The following is a 12,990-nucleotide window of genomic DNA, read 5'->3' as shown; positions in this document are numbered from 1 at the left end:
TGGGTTATCCTCCAATAAAAAGTCACCAACAATGAGCACAATCACAGAAATGTCAGCTACACGTAACAATAAAAATCATGCTATTATGCTGCTTGACAAGATATATTTTCTAGTATTTGTGTCATTTACAAAGCGATCATACAAAAGTAAATAATAAAAAAAAAACACAAGAAAACATGAAAAGGACAAAACATCAAATAAAAGAAAGAAGACGAGAAAGAAAAACAGATCAAACAATGGAGAAGGAAGAACGACACCTGAGAAACGGAATGGAAATCAACAATGAATATCAAGTGGCGGTGATGGGGGGGATCCGGATAATCCCGTCACACAAAGCAGACCTATACGGGGGGGAAACTACGAGACACAGTCATGGCTTCATTACCGGGCCACCTACACGTTACATACCGGAGCCTATGAAGCATTACTTGTATCCGACCTCCTCTGGCAGCAATTGCGTCTTTTGCGAATTTCATGTGATTTTTTAGGTTTTGAAAAAAAGAAGAAAAAAAAAAAATAGCGCTAGTGCATGCCATTTATTTACGTGCCAGGTAAAAGAAAACTTTGCCCAGCGATAAGAACTGATCACCCCGAGGGATCCAGGAACAGGACAAACGATAATCAGCTGATCAACAGGATCATTGACGTTAAATAAAGGGGTGCACAAACCCTTTAAAGAGCCTTTTAACAAAAATTTGACAGTGTAATTTTCACAGTAATGTTATAGGGTTGCGAAAGTGACAGCCCATGTGTCCCATGTATGGCTGTCTCTACAGTACCAGCTGCCACTAGGGTCCCAATGGTCTCAAGATAGATGAGGGCTCAGCTGTCAGACCACTCTGATTTGACACTGAAGTTTGCAATGACTTATCTTGAAGGCCGGGGGATTCTGAGAGATTCAGTCCGATCATGCTAATCACACTCTGATCAGAATGAGATCTGATTTTCCCAGATGAGGTGAAGATGGAGAAAAAAAAAGTCTCCATCTTCTCCATTGTGTCAGTCCGTGGAAATAGGACTGCACTCAGATGTCATCCGAGTGCAGCCTCAATATGTTCCAGATATCAGATCAAATTCGGACATGCTGCAATTTTTTTCCCTTGGTCAGACTCAGTCCGAAGGAAAAAAAAAATAAAAATTCGGACATGCCCCTAGACTAACATTGGTCCACGTGTGATCCGATGTTTTGTCAAAAATCGCACTCAAACCGAAAATACAGCCATGTGCAGGAGCCCTAAAGGCAACTTGTCACGTTGAAAACGGCATCTGATCAGCAGGATGTTATAGAGCTGGAGAAGCTGAACACGTTTATCTATATTTTGGGGGGAAAAGTCTCAGTATAACTTGTATTTTAATCATTGAAAACCCTGGTATTTGTCCAGTGGGCGGTCCTGCTTCATCATAGATAGCACTTCCTGTATGACTGTGCATGCAGAGAGAGCTGTCAATCACTAGTAGCACCGCCCACTGGACTCCCATACATACAGTTATATGGAAAAGTTTGGGCACCCCTATTAATCTTAAGCTTAATGTTTTATAAAAAAATTTTTTTTTTTTGCAACAGCTATTTCAGTTTCATATATCTAATAACTGTTGGACACAGTAATGTTTCTGCCTTGAAATGAGGTTTATTGCACTAACAGAAAATGTGCAATCTGCATTCAAACTAAATTTGACAGGTGCATAAGTAAGGGCACCCCACCAGAGAAGTGACATTAATATTTAGTAGATCCTCCTTTTGCAAAAAATAACAGCCTCTAGTCGCTTCCTGGAGCTTTTAATGAGTTCCTGGATCCTGGATGAAGGTATTTTTGACCATTCCTCTTTACAAAACAATTCCAGTTCAGTTAAGTTTGCTGGTCGCCGAGCATGGACAGCCCTCTTCAAATGATCCCACAGATGTTCAATGATATTCAGGTCTGGGGACTGGGATGGCCATTCCAGAACAGTGTAATTGTTCCTCTGCATGAATGCCTGAGTAGATTTAGAGCGGTGTTTTGGATCATTGTCTTGCTGAAAGATCCATCCCCTGCGTAACTTCAACTTTGTCACTGATTCATGAACATTATTGTCAAGAATCTGGTAATACTGAGAGGAATCAATGCGCCCCTCAACTTTAACAAGATTCCCGGTGCCGGCATTGGCCACACAGCCCCAAAGCATGATGGAACCTCCACCATATTTTACTGTTGGTAGCAAGTGTTTTTCTTGGAATGCTGTGTTTTTGGCCGCCATGAATAACGCCTTTTTGTATGACCAAACAACTCAATCTTGGTTTCATCAGTCCACAGGACCTTCTTCCAAAAAGAAATTGGCTTCTCCAAATGTGCTTTTGCATACCTCAGCCGACTCTGTTTGTGGCGTGCTTGCAGAAACAGCTTCTTTCGCATCACTCTCCCATACAGCTTCTCCTTGTGCAAAGTGCGTTGTATAGTTGACCGATGCACAGTGACACCATCTGCAGCAAGTTGATGCTGCAGCTCTCTGGAGGTGGTCTGAGGATTGCCCTTGACTGATCTCACCATTCTTCTTCTCTGCCTTTCTGATGATTTTCTTGGCCTGCCACTTCTGGCCTTAACAAGAACTGTACCTGTGTTCTTCCATTTCCTTACTTTGTTCCTCACAGTGGAAATTGACAGGTTAAATCTCTGAGACAGCTTTTTGTATCCTTCCCCTGAACAACTATGTTGAATAATCTTTGTTTTCAGATCATTAGACAGTTGTTTTGAGGAGCCCATGATGCCACTCTTCAGAGGAGATTCAAACAGGAGAACAACTTGCAAGTGGCCACTTTAAGTAGCTTTTCTCATGATTGCATACACCTGGCTATGAAGTTCAAAGCTCAATGAGGTCAGAAAACAAAAAAAAGTGCTTTAGTAAGTCAGTAAAAAGTAGGTAGGAGTATTTAAAACAAGAAAATGAAAAGGGTGCCCATACTTATGCGCCTGTCAAATTTAGTTTGAATGCAGATTGCACATTTTCTGTTAGTACAATAAACCTCATTTCAAGGCAGAAACATTACTGTGTCCAACAGTTATTAGATATATGAAACTGAAATAGCTGTTGCGAAAAAACAATTTTTAGAAAACATTAAGCTTAAGATTAATAGGGGTGCCCAAACTTTTTCATATAACTGTATTTTTACATACTGGAGAGCCCCTTTAATTTTCTTTCCTTACGTCTGACAAGGACACAAGTGATGAGAGTATCAGTGGGACAGGAGCAAGTAACAATACCGCCTGTGCCTAAGAGATGGAGGCAGACGGTGTCCTTGGACTATGGCAGAACTTGTTAGATTGTCAATACAAGTATAAAAGGGAATAATAAGGAAAGAAAGCAATCTGAAGGCAGCGAAGGCAACATAGAACCACACGACAATACAGGGAGAGCTTCTCCATCGCTGTCACGGACCTTGCAGACAATGGAAATGACAAGAATTGGCTGGCTGCGGTAATAGATCCAGCGCGGGGGCGCAATTTATTAATATTTTTTTTCATTTGCAGACGTTTCGAGTGCTGGTATCCACTTACTACTTTCAATGAGATGTTCCAATTATGGAGCCAGACGTGACAACAGTTCAAGGTCAAAATGTACATCATAGGAGATCACTGCTTTCATAAGATATTGCAAGATTTAGGGGTTTCCAAAAGTTTGTATTAGTAGAACACTAATATAGTTTATCCCAACCGAAAAGGTCCAGTGGGACAATATTATTCATTATATATTGGGTGGTCCACATATATGGACATTTTTTGCCTTTTTAAACTTGGATTATATTTAATTAACATTTTATTATTGACCTTGGACTGTTTCTGGTTTATAATTTATCGCTCCAATAGACCTAAAATAAGAAATAACGCAACTGTTTAAGTGGTCTTGATTTAAAAAAAAAACAAAAAAAAACCGCCCAATTGTTTTGTGTCTACAGCTCCTATGCAAACCTATGTGTCTCCATGATAAATCCTACATGTAATGGCTCATTCAGATGCCCGTGAAAATCGGTCCTAGATTGGACCGCAATGCATGGACTGGCTGCCGCTCTGCAGCACATAGTGTATCTTGTAGCAGTAAGTAATGGTCACATGGGATGGAGTATAGCTGCCTGATGAGACTTGGGGCTAAGGCAGACATCCAGAATAGCTGCAGGTCCCCCGACTCCAGCGTGGGTTTCTTTTCTATGAAGCAGTCACACTAGGGACCCACGGCCAGTCTGTGCATTTTCCAGTCTGTGCTCAGATCGATGTCCATGGACGTCTGCCTGAGTCCTCCCATATTTTTTGGACCATAAGATGCACTGGACCATAAGACGCACCCCAAGTTTTCAGAAGAAAAATAGGGAAAAAAATGAATGCGTAAATGGGGGTCCGTCTTCCAGTCTGAATTCAGCTTAGCGGGGGAGGAGGAAATTGGCAACACTGGTGGAGCAGGGTCACGGGGGTTTTCGGCGGTCCGGCAATGATCTCCCATCCCAGACTGGTGCGTCAGTGCTTCTTGGTGCGAGGGCTCTGCCAACATCTTGCTGCAATGCAGTGGCGGGAAAAAGGCTGCCGAAGGCGGTGCATGCATAGATTGAGATCTCAACACCGAGATGTTGGGAAAAGATTACGTTGCCGAGATCTCAATTTGTACATCACCGCCTCCCGTGGCCATTTTCCCGGAGGCTACGGGCTTTCACAAGATGTCAGTTGAGTCACCGAGCACTGACGCACCAGTCTGGGATTCAGATCGTCGCCCTGCAGCGTTGGACCACCGAGCACCCCCTCTTCCAGCCCAAGGCCGGCAGAATTGCCCCACTCCTGCTGCTGCCACACTCCTGGGTAAATACATTCCAACTAGACGCACCCCCATTTTCCCTCAAAATTTTTTTGGAAAAAAAAAAGGCATCTTATAGTCCGTAAAATATGGTTAAGTCTGATTGTGCAGCCATACTGCCTCATATCTGACCATTACTTACTGCTGCATCTAGAATACACTATGTACTGGATAAGGTGGTCCCTACCCTTCTGTAACCACCCTTCGTTACACTACTCCTGTCTTTGCCATTGGGTCAATGGGTCTCCATAAGATCAGTTTAAGGGATCGTCCCAAATTAGTTATCACCTGCCCACAATACAGGTGCTAACATGCCGAAGATGGGGTGGGAGGTGTTACACCAAATGGTCCTCCAATAATCCAGACAATTTGGATCTGAAGTGCCCGGCTTGAATAGCATGATAGCCTGGTATAAGCCCCCCACGCTCCAGTCACTGGCTAGAGGAATGCTGGGGCAAGCCAATTTCAGAGTCCTATTATCTGGATCAGTAGGGTTTCCGGCGGTGAGACCTACGGCGATGAGTTGGCGAGACCGACCACTTAATGTGAATGGGGTAGAATATATAAGATAAGGCCAGCCATACCTATAGTATTACATACAAATCAGTTGCAAGTATCCATATAGACACAAAGGATGCAACACCTCTTGGCAAAAATGATAAAATAAGAATACAACCGTTCTTTGCACATATTTGATCAAAAGTACATGAGCCCATATGCCGGCAACGAGGCCACCTCTTTTTAGATGGGACCCCAGACTAGAAGACTCACCTCTGTTTGTACAAAGACCTCAAATGACCTAGGAAAACAATAGATCCAGCTTTAACTTTCTTCTAAATAAAAGTAATCTTGGCATGAAGGAAGATATGGTGCATATGTGATAAGGTCAGCACTACCCACAGTATTAATGAACTGGTGGAAGTTGAGATCCACGGCCAGAGTGGAGATTTACGGACAGACAGCGTGGAGATCTACGGACAGACAGCGTGGAGATCTACGGACAGACAGCGTGTAGATCTACGGACAGACAGCGTGGAGATCTACGGACAGAGTGGAGATCTACAGACAGACAGAGTGGAGATCTATGGACAGACAGAGTGGAGATCTATGGACAGACAGAGTGGAGATCTACGGACAGACAGCGTGGAGATCTACGGACAGACAGCGTGGAGATCTACGGACAGAGTGGAGATCTACAGACAGACAGAGTGGAGATCTATGGACAGACAGAGTGGAGATCTATGGACAGACAGAGTGGAGATCTACGGACAGACAGCGTGGAGATCTACGGACAGACAGCGTGGAGATCTACGGACAGACAGCGTGGAGATCTACGGACAGAGTGGAGATCTACAGACAGACAGAGTGGAGATCTATGGACAGACAGAGTGGAGATCTATGGACAGACAGAGTGGAGATCTACAGACAGACAGCGTGGAGATCTACGGACAGACAGCGTGGAGATCTACGGACAGACAGCGTGGAGATCTACGGACAGACAGAGTGGAGATCTACGGACAGACAGCGTGGAGATCTACGGACAGACAGAGTGGAGATCTACGGACAGACAGCGTGGAGATCTACGGACAGACAGCGTGGAGATCTACGGACAGACAGCGTGGAGATCTACGGACAGACAGCGTAGAGATCTACGGACAGACAGAGTGCGGACAGAGTGGAGATCTACGGACAGACAGCGTGGAGATCTACGGACAGACAGCGTGGAGATCTACAGACAGACAGAGTGGAGATCTACGGACAGAGTGGATAACTAGGGAAGGTAAGACTTTTAGCATAGGATCCTGTATAAAAAGGGGGCTTTCTGGTTAATGGCGGATGGGCTCACGTGCTTTGATCAAATGTGAAACTCATGCTTTTATAAGTGTTGAAACAGTAGAATTTAAATAAAATGTATATGGCCCTAATGCCAGCGAAAGAAGGGTTGTGCATGTTGGATTATTACTAGACTTAAAGGGGAAGTCTGAGGACAAGTCAATCATGGAGGCTGGTGGGAGTCCAGGAGTTAAGAATACATTATTTTCATCATTGATGCAAATATAGGGAGTATATAACACTCCGTGCCGATGTTGCCCTTGGTCATAATTAGTACCGAAAAGCTTCAGAGCTAGTCTTAGAGTACGCCAGAAGAAGGACCCTGTGCACACATCAGTAGTGATAAAGTCCTCCTTTATATGGATGGGAGATAAGGAGCAAAGTGAAGGGCTTCCGAAATGAATGGGAGGTGACTGTAGAGGTGCCGCTACCTCTCCCGTGACAGCGGTCACCGTCCTCTCTACAAATGACATGTTACATAATACTCAGCGGACGTTAGATGTGACGAGTACTCACATGTTGACTTCCCGTGGGTCTTTTCACAATTTGGACAGTGGTAGATATCAATATCTGGAGCTTCATCTTCCTCTACGTCAACACAGCTGCAAAATAAGAAATCAGAGTGAATCTTCTGACCAGTGTCATCGTCATCTTCCAGAGCTCACGTCAAGCGCTACCTCTCCATAATGTGAACAAAAGCTATCTGACAAGGTTAATATTCGACTCATGAAATAACTTTCGGTCTAAAATTTTCAAGAAAACAGCGCCACAACTTTCCTCAGGTCGGGTGTGGCATTGCAGCGCAGCCTCAATAACTTCAATGGAGCCGAGTGGCAGGGCCGGCGTCAGCACCCGGCACAGCGGGCAAATGCCGGGGCCCTGGGGAGAGGGGGGGGCCCACTCATGCTGTCATAGATACAGCTGGGAGAGCAGAGCAGGAGATAACATGCTCTCTCCCCCCACAAGGTCACTGCTGGCTGCGTTCTCTTAACCCCTATGTGCCAGCTCTAACACAAGCATCTTCTCACTCAGTCAGTGCAGCCAGGCAGGCACACATAGGGGTTAACAGAAGGCAGCCAGTGTGACATTGTGGGCGGAGAGAGCAGTTCTCTGCTCTCCCCCCTGGGTGGCTGCAGACAGTGCTGAAGTTTATCAGGCAGATTCCGAGGAGCTCCGTCCTACCCGTGCCCCAGTGAGTGCAAAGGTATCCAGCAGTGGTTGTGGCTCAGTCTGCTGCTGTCTCCGCTGCCTAAAAATGTGGGTGATGTCTGGAGGAGCAGCTGGTGGGGTGCAGCCTGCAGCCACCCAGCTCTCCCAGAACCCCAGAATACATGCATGCTGCACCAAACCTGCACCAGTGGGGTAGGAAGAAGCTTAACCCCTTCCCATCTGTATGAAGGTTATTGCTAAACCTTAAAGATAACAATCCGACCGACCCGCATAAATGGGGTTAACCAGATGCCAGGAGGAAGGGGAGCTGCTGCTATGGATAAATCTGAGCTGTGGGCTGTAGGTTGGGGCCCCGTGGCCCCAGGCTGGTGACTGGAGGGACTCTGCCCAGTGCTGGCATGTGGGTGATTTCTGCTCCGGAGTCTCAGCTTCTCTCCTCCAGGTCACACTGTGCAGTCACAGCAACATTGGTTGTGACTGTGCAGTCACAGCAACATTGGTTGTGTCTGTCCAGGTCCCAGCAGCTGCCACTGCTCCCACCAAGGACATGGCATCACTTAACCCTTCCCCTGCAGCCACCGGCAACAAATCCACATTATTCCTTGATTAAATCAGGTTCCAACCCAATAGAGGAGCAGACATTTCCTGCTGCCATTAGGATCCGGGACGGGGTGACATTGGCTGCCTTGCTACTCTGTAGTGGGGGTGACAAGTGTAACATGGGGTAACAATGACAGAGAAATGCACAGGATAATAGTGAGAGCGACAGAGGGCAGTGTATGGTATGGAGCAGTCAGGGGGTGGGCTGCAGGATCCCCCCATACTGTACATGACTGCTCGGGACAGGGAGGCATTTAATGAGCTTCTAATGACGGGGCACTAATTGGGTCATTAGGGTTTGTGGAAAGGATTCAGCATCAGGTCCCTCATTAATGCCCGAGCCGCCTGTTACTTTGTAGCACAGATCTGTTGGGGCCACAAAACCAAACAACGTTGTTTATGTAGAAAAGTCTTTTTTTCATAGAAAAACTCAAAACAGAAAAGCACCTCTCCTGTATATATACACTGCACAGCACCTTTCCTCCTGTATATATACACTGCACAGCACCTCTCCTGTATATATACACTGCACAGAGCCTTTCCTCCTGTATATATACACTGCAGAATCTACAATAGCTGTCACTCATGTAAGAAGTGAAATCTGGCATTGTACTATACATTTCTCTGCCGTATCTGTGCATCATAAATCGGGGTATGTGTTAAAAGGGGGGGGGGGGGGGCCCACTGAGACTCTTTCGCCCGGGGCCCTCGAAAACCTGGAGCCGGCCCTGCCGAGCGGTAACACCAAACGCAGCCCACACACCGGGATTCAGCTATTTCTGATAAAGCTCAGCCATGTTTTTCTTACCCCTTTAAGTTTTCAGGTTACTGTCAATAGATTTGAGAGTCTTGTATGGGTTATATTCAGTAAAACCACTTTTTACTGCCCTTTTTAAAGGAATTGTGCCATTAAGACCTCCCCCAGGCATGTGTCCTATTGAGATATATGGACAATATAGTAAATATGCCCCAACCTATCACCAATATTAGCAGGACCAGCCGACCATCCGTGTATAGGGGTCCCAATCCATTCCCCTAATGATAGATGTTGGTGAAAATATTAGGATTGGGCATGTTGGATTTCAATATTCCCTATTTTGGGGGCTCACAAATGTGCTACCTAACATAACTTGCATTTGCTTTTTCCGCCCTCCCTTTGAGAGTGGTGAGAGATCGTTCTCGACCAAACGAGCATTCACCTGACAGCTTTCTAAGTCTGTGTTCACACATCCGACATTCACGATTGGAATATGGACCACAATGCCCTGACCGACGGCGGGTCTCCTGATGTGAACTCATCAGACACATATTTGCCTAGAAATTATGCCTATCATCGTGGCCGATCAGGAAATCGCATCGGACCTTGGGTGTCGGACATACAAAATTGGCCTAAGGTGAAGGAATGGTCAACTTAAAGGGAAACTGTCACCTTGGAAAACGCCATCTACCTGCAGATATCGGGGTTAATCTGCAGTTAAAAAAAATTAAATGTTGCCTTGACACAGTACTGAAAGTTCAGCTACCAGGGAAAAAAATTAAGTTAATTCCTCCTGACGGCTGACGAGCTTTCAGTCATAGATGTGTGTCGGCTTTTAGTCACGAGGTGATGTATAGAGCGGCTACAGTCATCACTCTATATTATGTGTGGAGGCTATAACCACGCCCTGATATTTTGATTGACAGTCCGCTCTACATAGATACACTGCAGAGCGAGCTATCAATCAAAGTGCCGAGGTGTGGTTATAGCCTCACAATGTAGTGAGCGGTGACAGTAGTCACTCTATGCATGACCCCATGACTGAAAGCTGGCACACCTCTATGACTGAAAGCCGGAGGCCTTCCGGGAGGAAGTACCTTCATTTTCTCACTGTAGTTGCACTTTCGGTACAGCGGCCGGGCACCTTCCTAATGCCATTCACCTGCAGGTAAGTAGCATTTTCCCAAGTGGCAGATTCCCTCTAAACATTCTCCAGGTCAGGAAGCAGAACTCATAGCTGTGGCTCTCGCCGCCTATGTGTTACATGGATAGCCATCGATCTGTACAGTATAAGATGGCACACGTGCTCACAGAGGTTTTTCCTCTGCTCCTGCAGGCGCAGCACAGGTAATTTGTTTTTTTCCTCCTTTCAGAGAACCTGCGCACGTTTGTGCATCTTTTCCCACGGTGCTTCCAGGGGCGAGTTAATCAGAGATCAGCGCAGTAAATGAACTCCCGACGAGAACTAATAGACACGGCAACGCAATGCCGGGAGGGAGGCAGGCGCACAAAATCAGATTCTCCAAGAATCACATATAGATTTGTATCATCATTAAATATACGGAAACCAGGCACAAAACACACGAACATGTACAGTAATTTACCCATCTTAATTCCTCTTTCACATATTGCAAAATGCAAGTAGAAATACTGCAACCTTCCACCCAAACTCACATGCAAGGGTGACAATTACATAAAGGAGCTGAGACATGCTGGCCCTTTTATTATTTTATTAATTACTGCATAGTGGCTCAGTGGTTAGCACTCTATGGTGGCTCAGTGGTTAGCACTATATGGTGGCTCAGTGGTTAGCACTCTATGGTGGCTCAGTGGTTAGCACTATATGGTGGCTCAGTTGTTAGCACTCTATGGTGGCTCAGTGGTTAGCACTATATGGTGGCTCAGTGGTTAGCACTGCTGCTTTGCAGTGCTGGAGTCCTAGGTTCAAATCCCACCAATGACAACATCTGCAATGGTTTCCTCCGGGTTCTCCAGGTTCCTCCCAAAGACGTAATGATAGGGAATGTAGATTGTGAGCCCCGATAGGGACAGTGATGATAATGTCTGTAAAGCGCCGTGTAATATAATGGTGCTATATAAGTAAGAATTGATAATTTAAAAAAAAAATGGATAGGTTATACTTAGATGTGCGTGTAACTTTCATGTGACACATTTAGACTACCCCCTCCGTCGGTAATCCACGTTATTCCGGTGCGATCCCCAGGACAGGAGCTTACACTATAAAGCAGTAGTGGAAAGGTAGGATTGCATTGAAGCCTCAATTTTATGCTATGGCTTCTCTTGAATGATTTGCTCTATTTCTTTCTCTGTAAGAGAAGTATCGGTTCAGCAATGTCAGAATATCACAGGTTGTGAGCAGAGACTATGCAAACTTATCAACGGCTGCCGTCACGGGGTACTACTCATACTACAGGTGATTGAACGGCAGAATAACATTCTGCAAAGTGGCACCATTACTTTATCCAGGTACTGAGGGGGTCCCGTCACTGCCTTCCCTATGGACATCAAACGCGCCGCATAACGCTCAGTACATGATCCAATAATATAGAGGCAGCCATGAGAAAATTAAGGTCTGATCAGTGGGGATCCGACTGTTGGGATCTGCACCAATCGGCAAAATGGGACTTATCTGAGCTAGAATGTATCAGTAGGGTAGAGCGAAACGGGTCGGTCATTTTCAGAAGTCGCCAACTTTTGGCAAAGTCGGGTTTCATGAAACCCGACCCGATCCTAGTGTGGGATCGGCCATGCGGTCGGCGATCTTCGCGCCAAAGTCGCGTTTCGTATGAGAGAGAGAGGGAGAGAGAAAGAGAAAAAAAAAAGATAGATTTCCCATTGACTTTGCATTGGGTTTCGTGTTTCGGTCGATCCCCGACTTTTCGCCATAATCGGCCGATTTCACTCGACTCGACTTTTGAGATAGTCGGGTTTCGTGAAACCCGACTCGACTCTAAAAAAGTAAAAGTCGCTCAACCCTATGTATCAGCATTATGCCAGCTTGACCGCCGCTCCATTCATACTGTATGGGGCTGCCAAGCTCCGCGCTTGGCTTTTTCCGGCAGCCCCATAGAGAAGGAATGGAGCGGTGGTCAATCATTGTAACAGGGATAAAAGAGTCTGATTGGGAAAAAAAATTCCCCATTTTGCCAATCGGTGCTTGTCCCAACAGTCCGACCCTAAGTTATCCCCTGCCTATGGAAAGATGAGAACTGATAGATGATCCTGTTGACTTTCGGGGGGGGATTATCTGACAACCTAATGCTGATGGGGCTGCCATTACCCTGATCTGTATTAATGAGTTTAAAGAACGCCGTAATAATTCTGTCTACCGGTGGGTGACTCTGGTTTGACAGATATCCCAAGTAATTTCTAAATGCTCTTTAATGGGTTTATGTAACGCTACAGACTTTTTGTTATTCTTTCTGGAGAAGAGTATCATGATTTACATACTCTTTTCCAAAGAAACTCAACATGGACACCCTGGATTTCCATAAGAAGGACCAGCACTTTTCTAGAATTTCTCAAATAACGAAAAAAAAGAAAAAAAACAGTACTGGGTCAAAAGACAAAGAAAAAAGGATCCTTCAGGAACGACTTGAGCTAGATTTCCTATTTCAGGTAAGAATCAAACAAAAGAAGAAAAAAAATCTCAGGCTACGCGCACTCAACAAACAGGACCCATAAAGTCAATAATGAAAGCATTGAGTTGCACGACATTTCTAACCAACGCGTAACCAAAGTTCACTTATGTTCCTGGTGATTAAATGAAAATGTAAAAAAAAAAAATTTGCAAATCA

The 12,990-nt window shown here is 45.3% G+C and overlaps 1 protein-coding gene across 5 annotated transcripts in view; it reads right to left on the bottom strand.

Annotated features, from left to right (window-relative positions):
• Positions 1-12,990, bottom strand: part of PHF2 (PHD finger protein 2) — a 224,509-nt gene that overhangs the window by 94,944 nt on the left and 116,575 nt on the right. For all 5 annotated transcript variants that reach the window (XM_069736754.1, XM_069736752.1, XM_069736751.1 and 2 more), the window contains exon 2: positions 7,162-7,247. In XM_069736754.1, coding sequence (XP_069592855.1) covers positions 7,162-7,247 — 86 coding nt within the window. The remainder of the gene's footprint in view (positions 1-7,161; positions 7,248-12,990) is intronic.

This window comes from Ranitomeya imitator, chromosome 8 (assembly GCF_032444005.1).
Source record: "Ranitomeya imitator isolate aRanImi1 chromosome 8, aRanImi1.pri, whole genome shotgun sequence".
In the NCBI taxonomy this organism is placed as follows: domain Eukaryota; kingdom Metazoa; phylum Chordata; class Amphibia; order Anura; family Dendrobatidae; genus Ranitomeya; species Ranitomeya imitator.
Note: the sequence above shows the minus strand (reverse complement) of the source record. Positions and strands in the feature narration are given on the sequence as shown.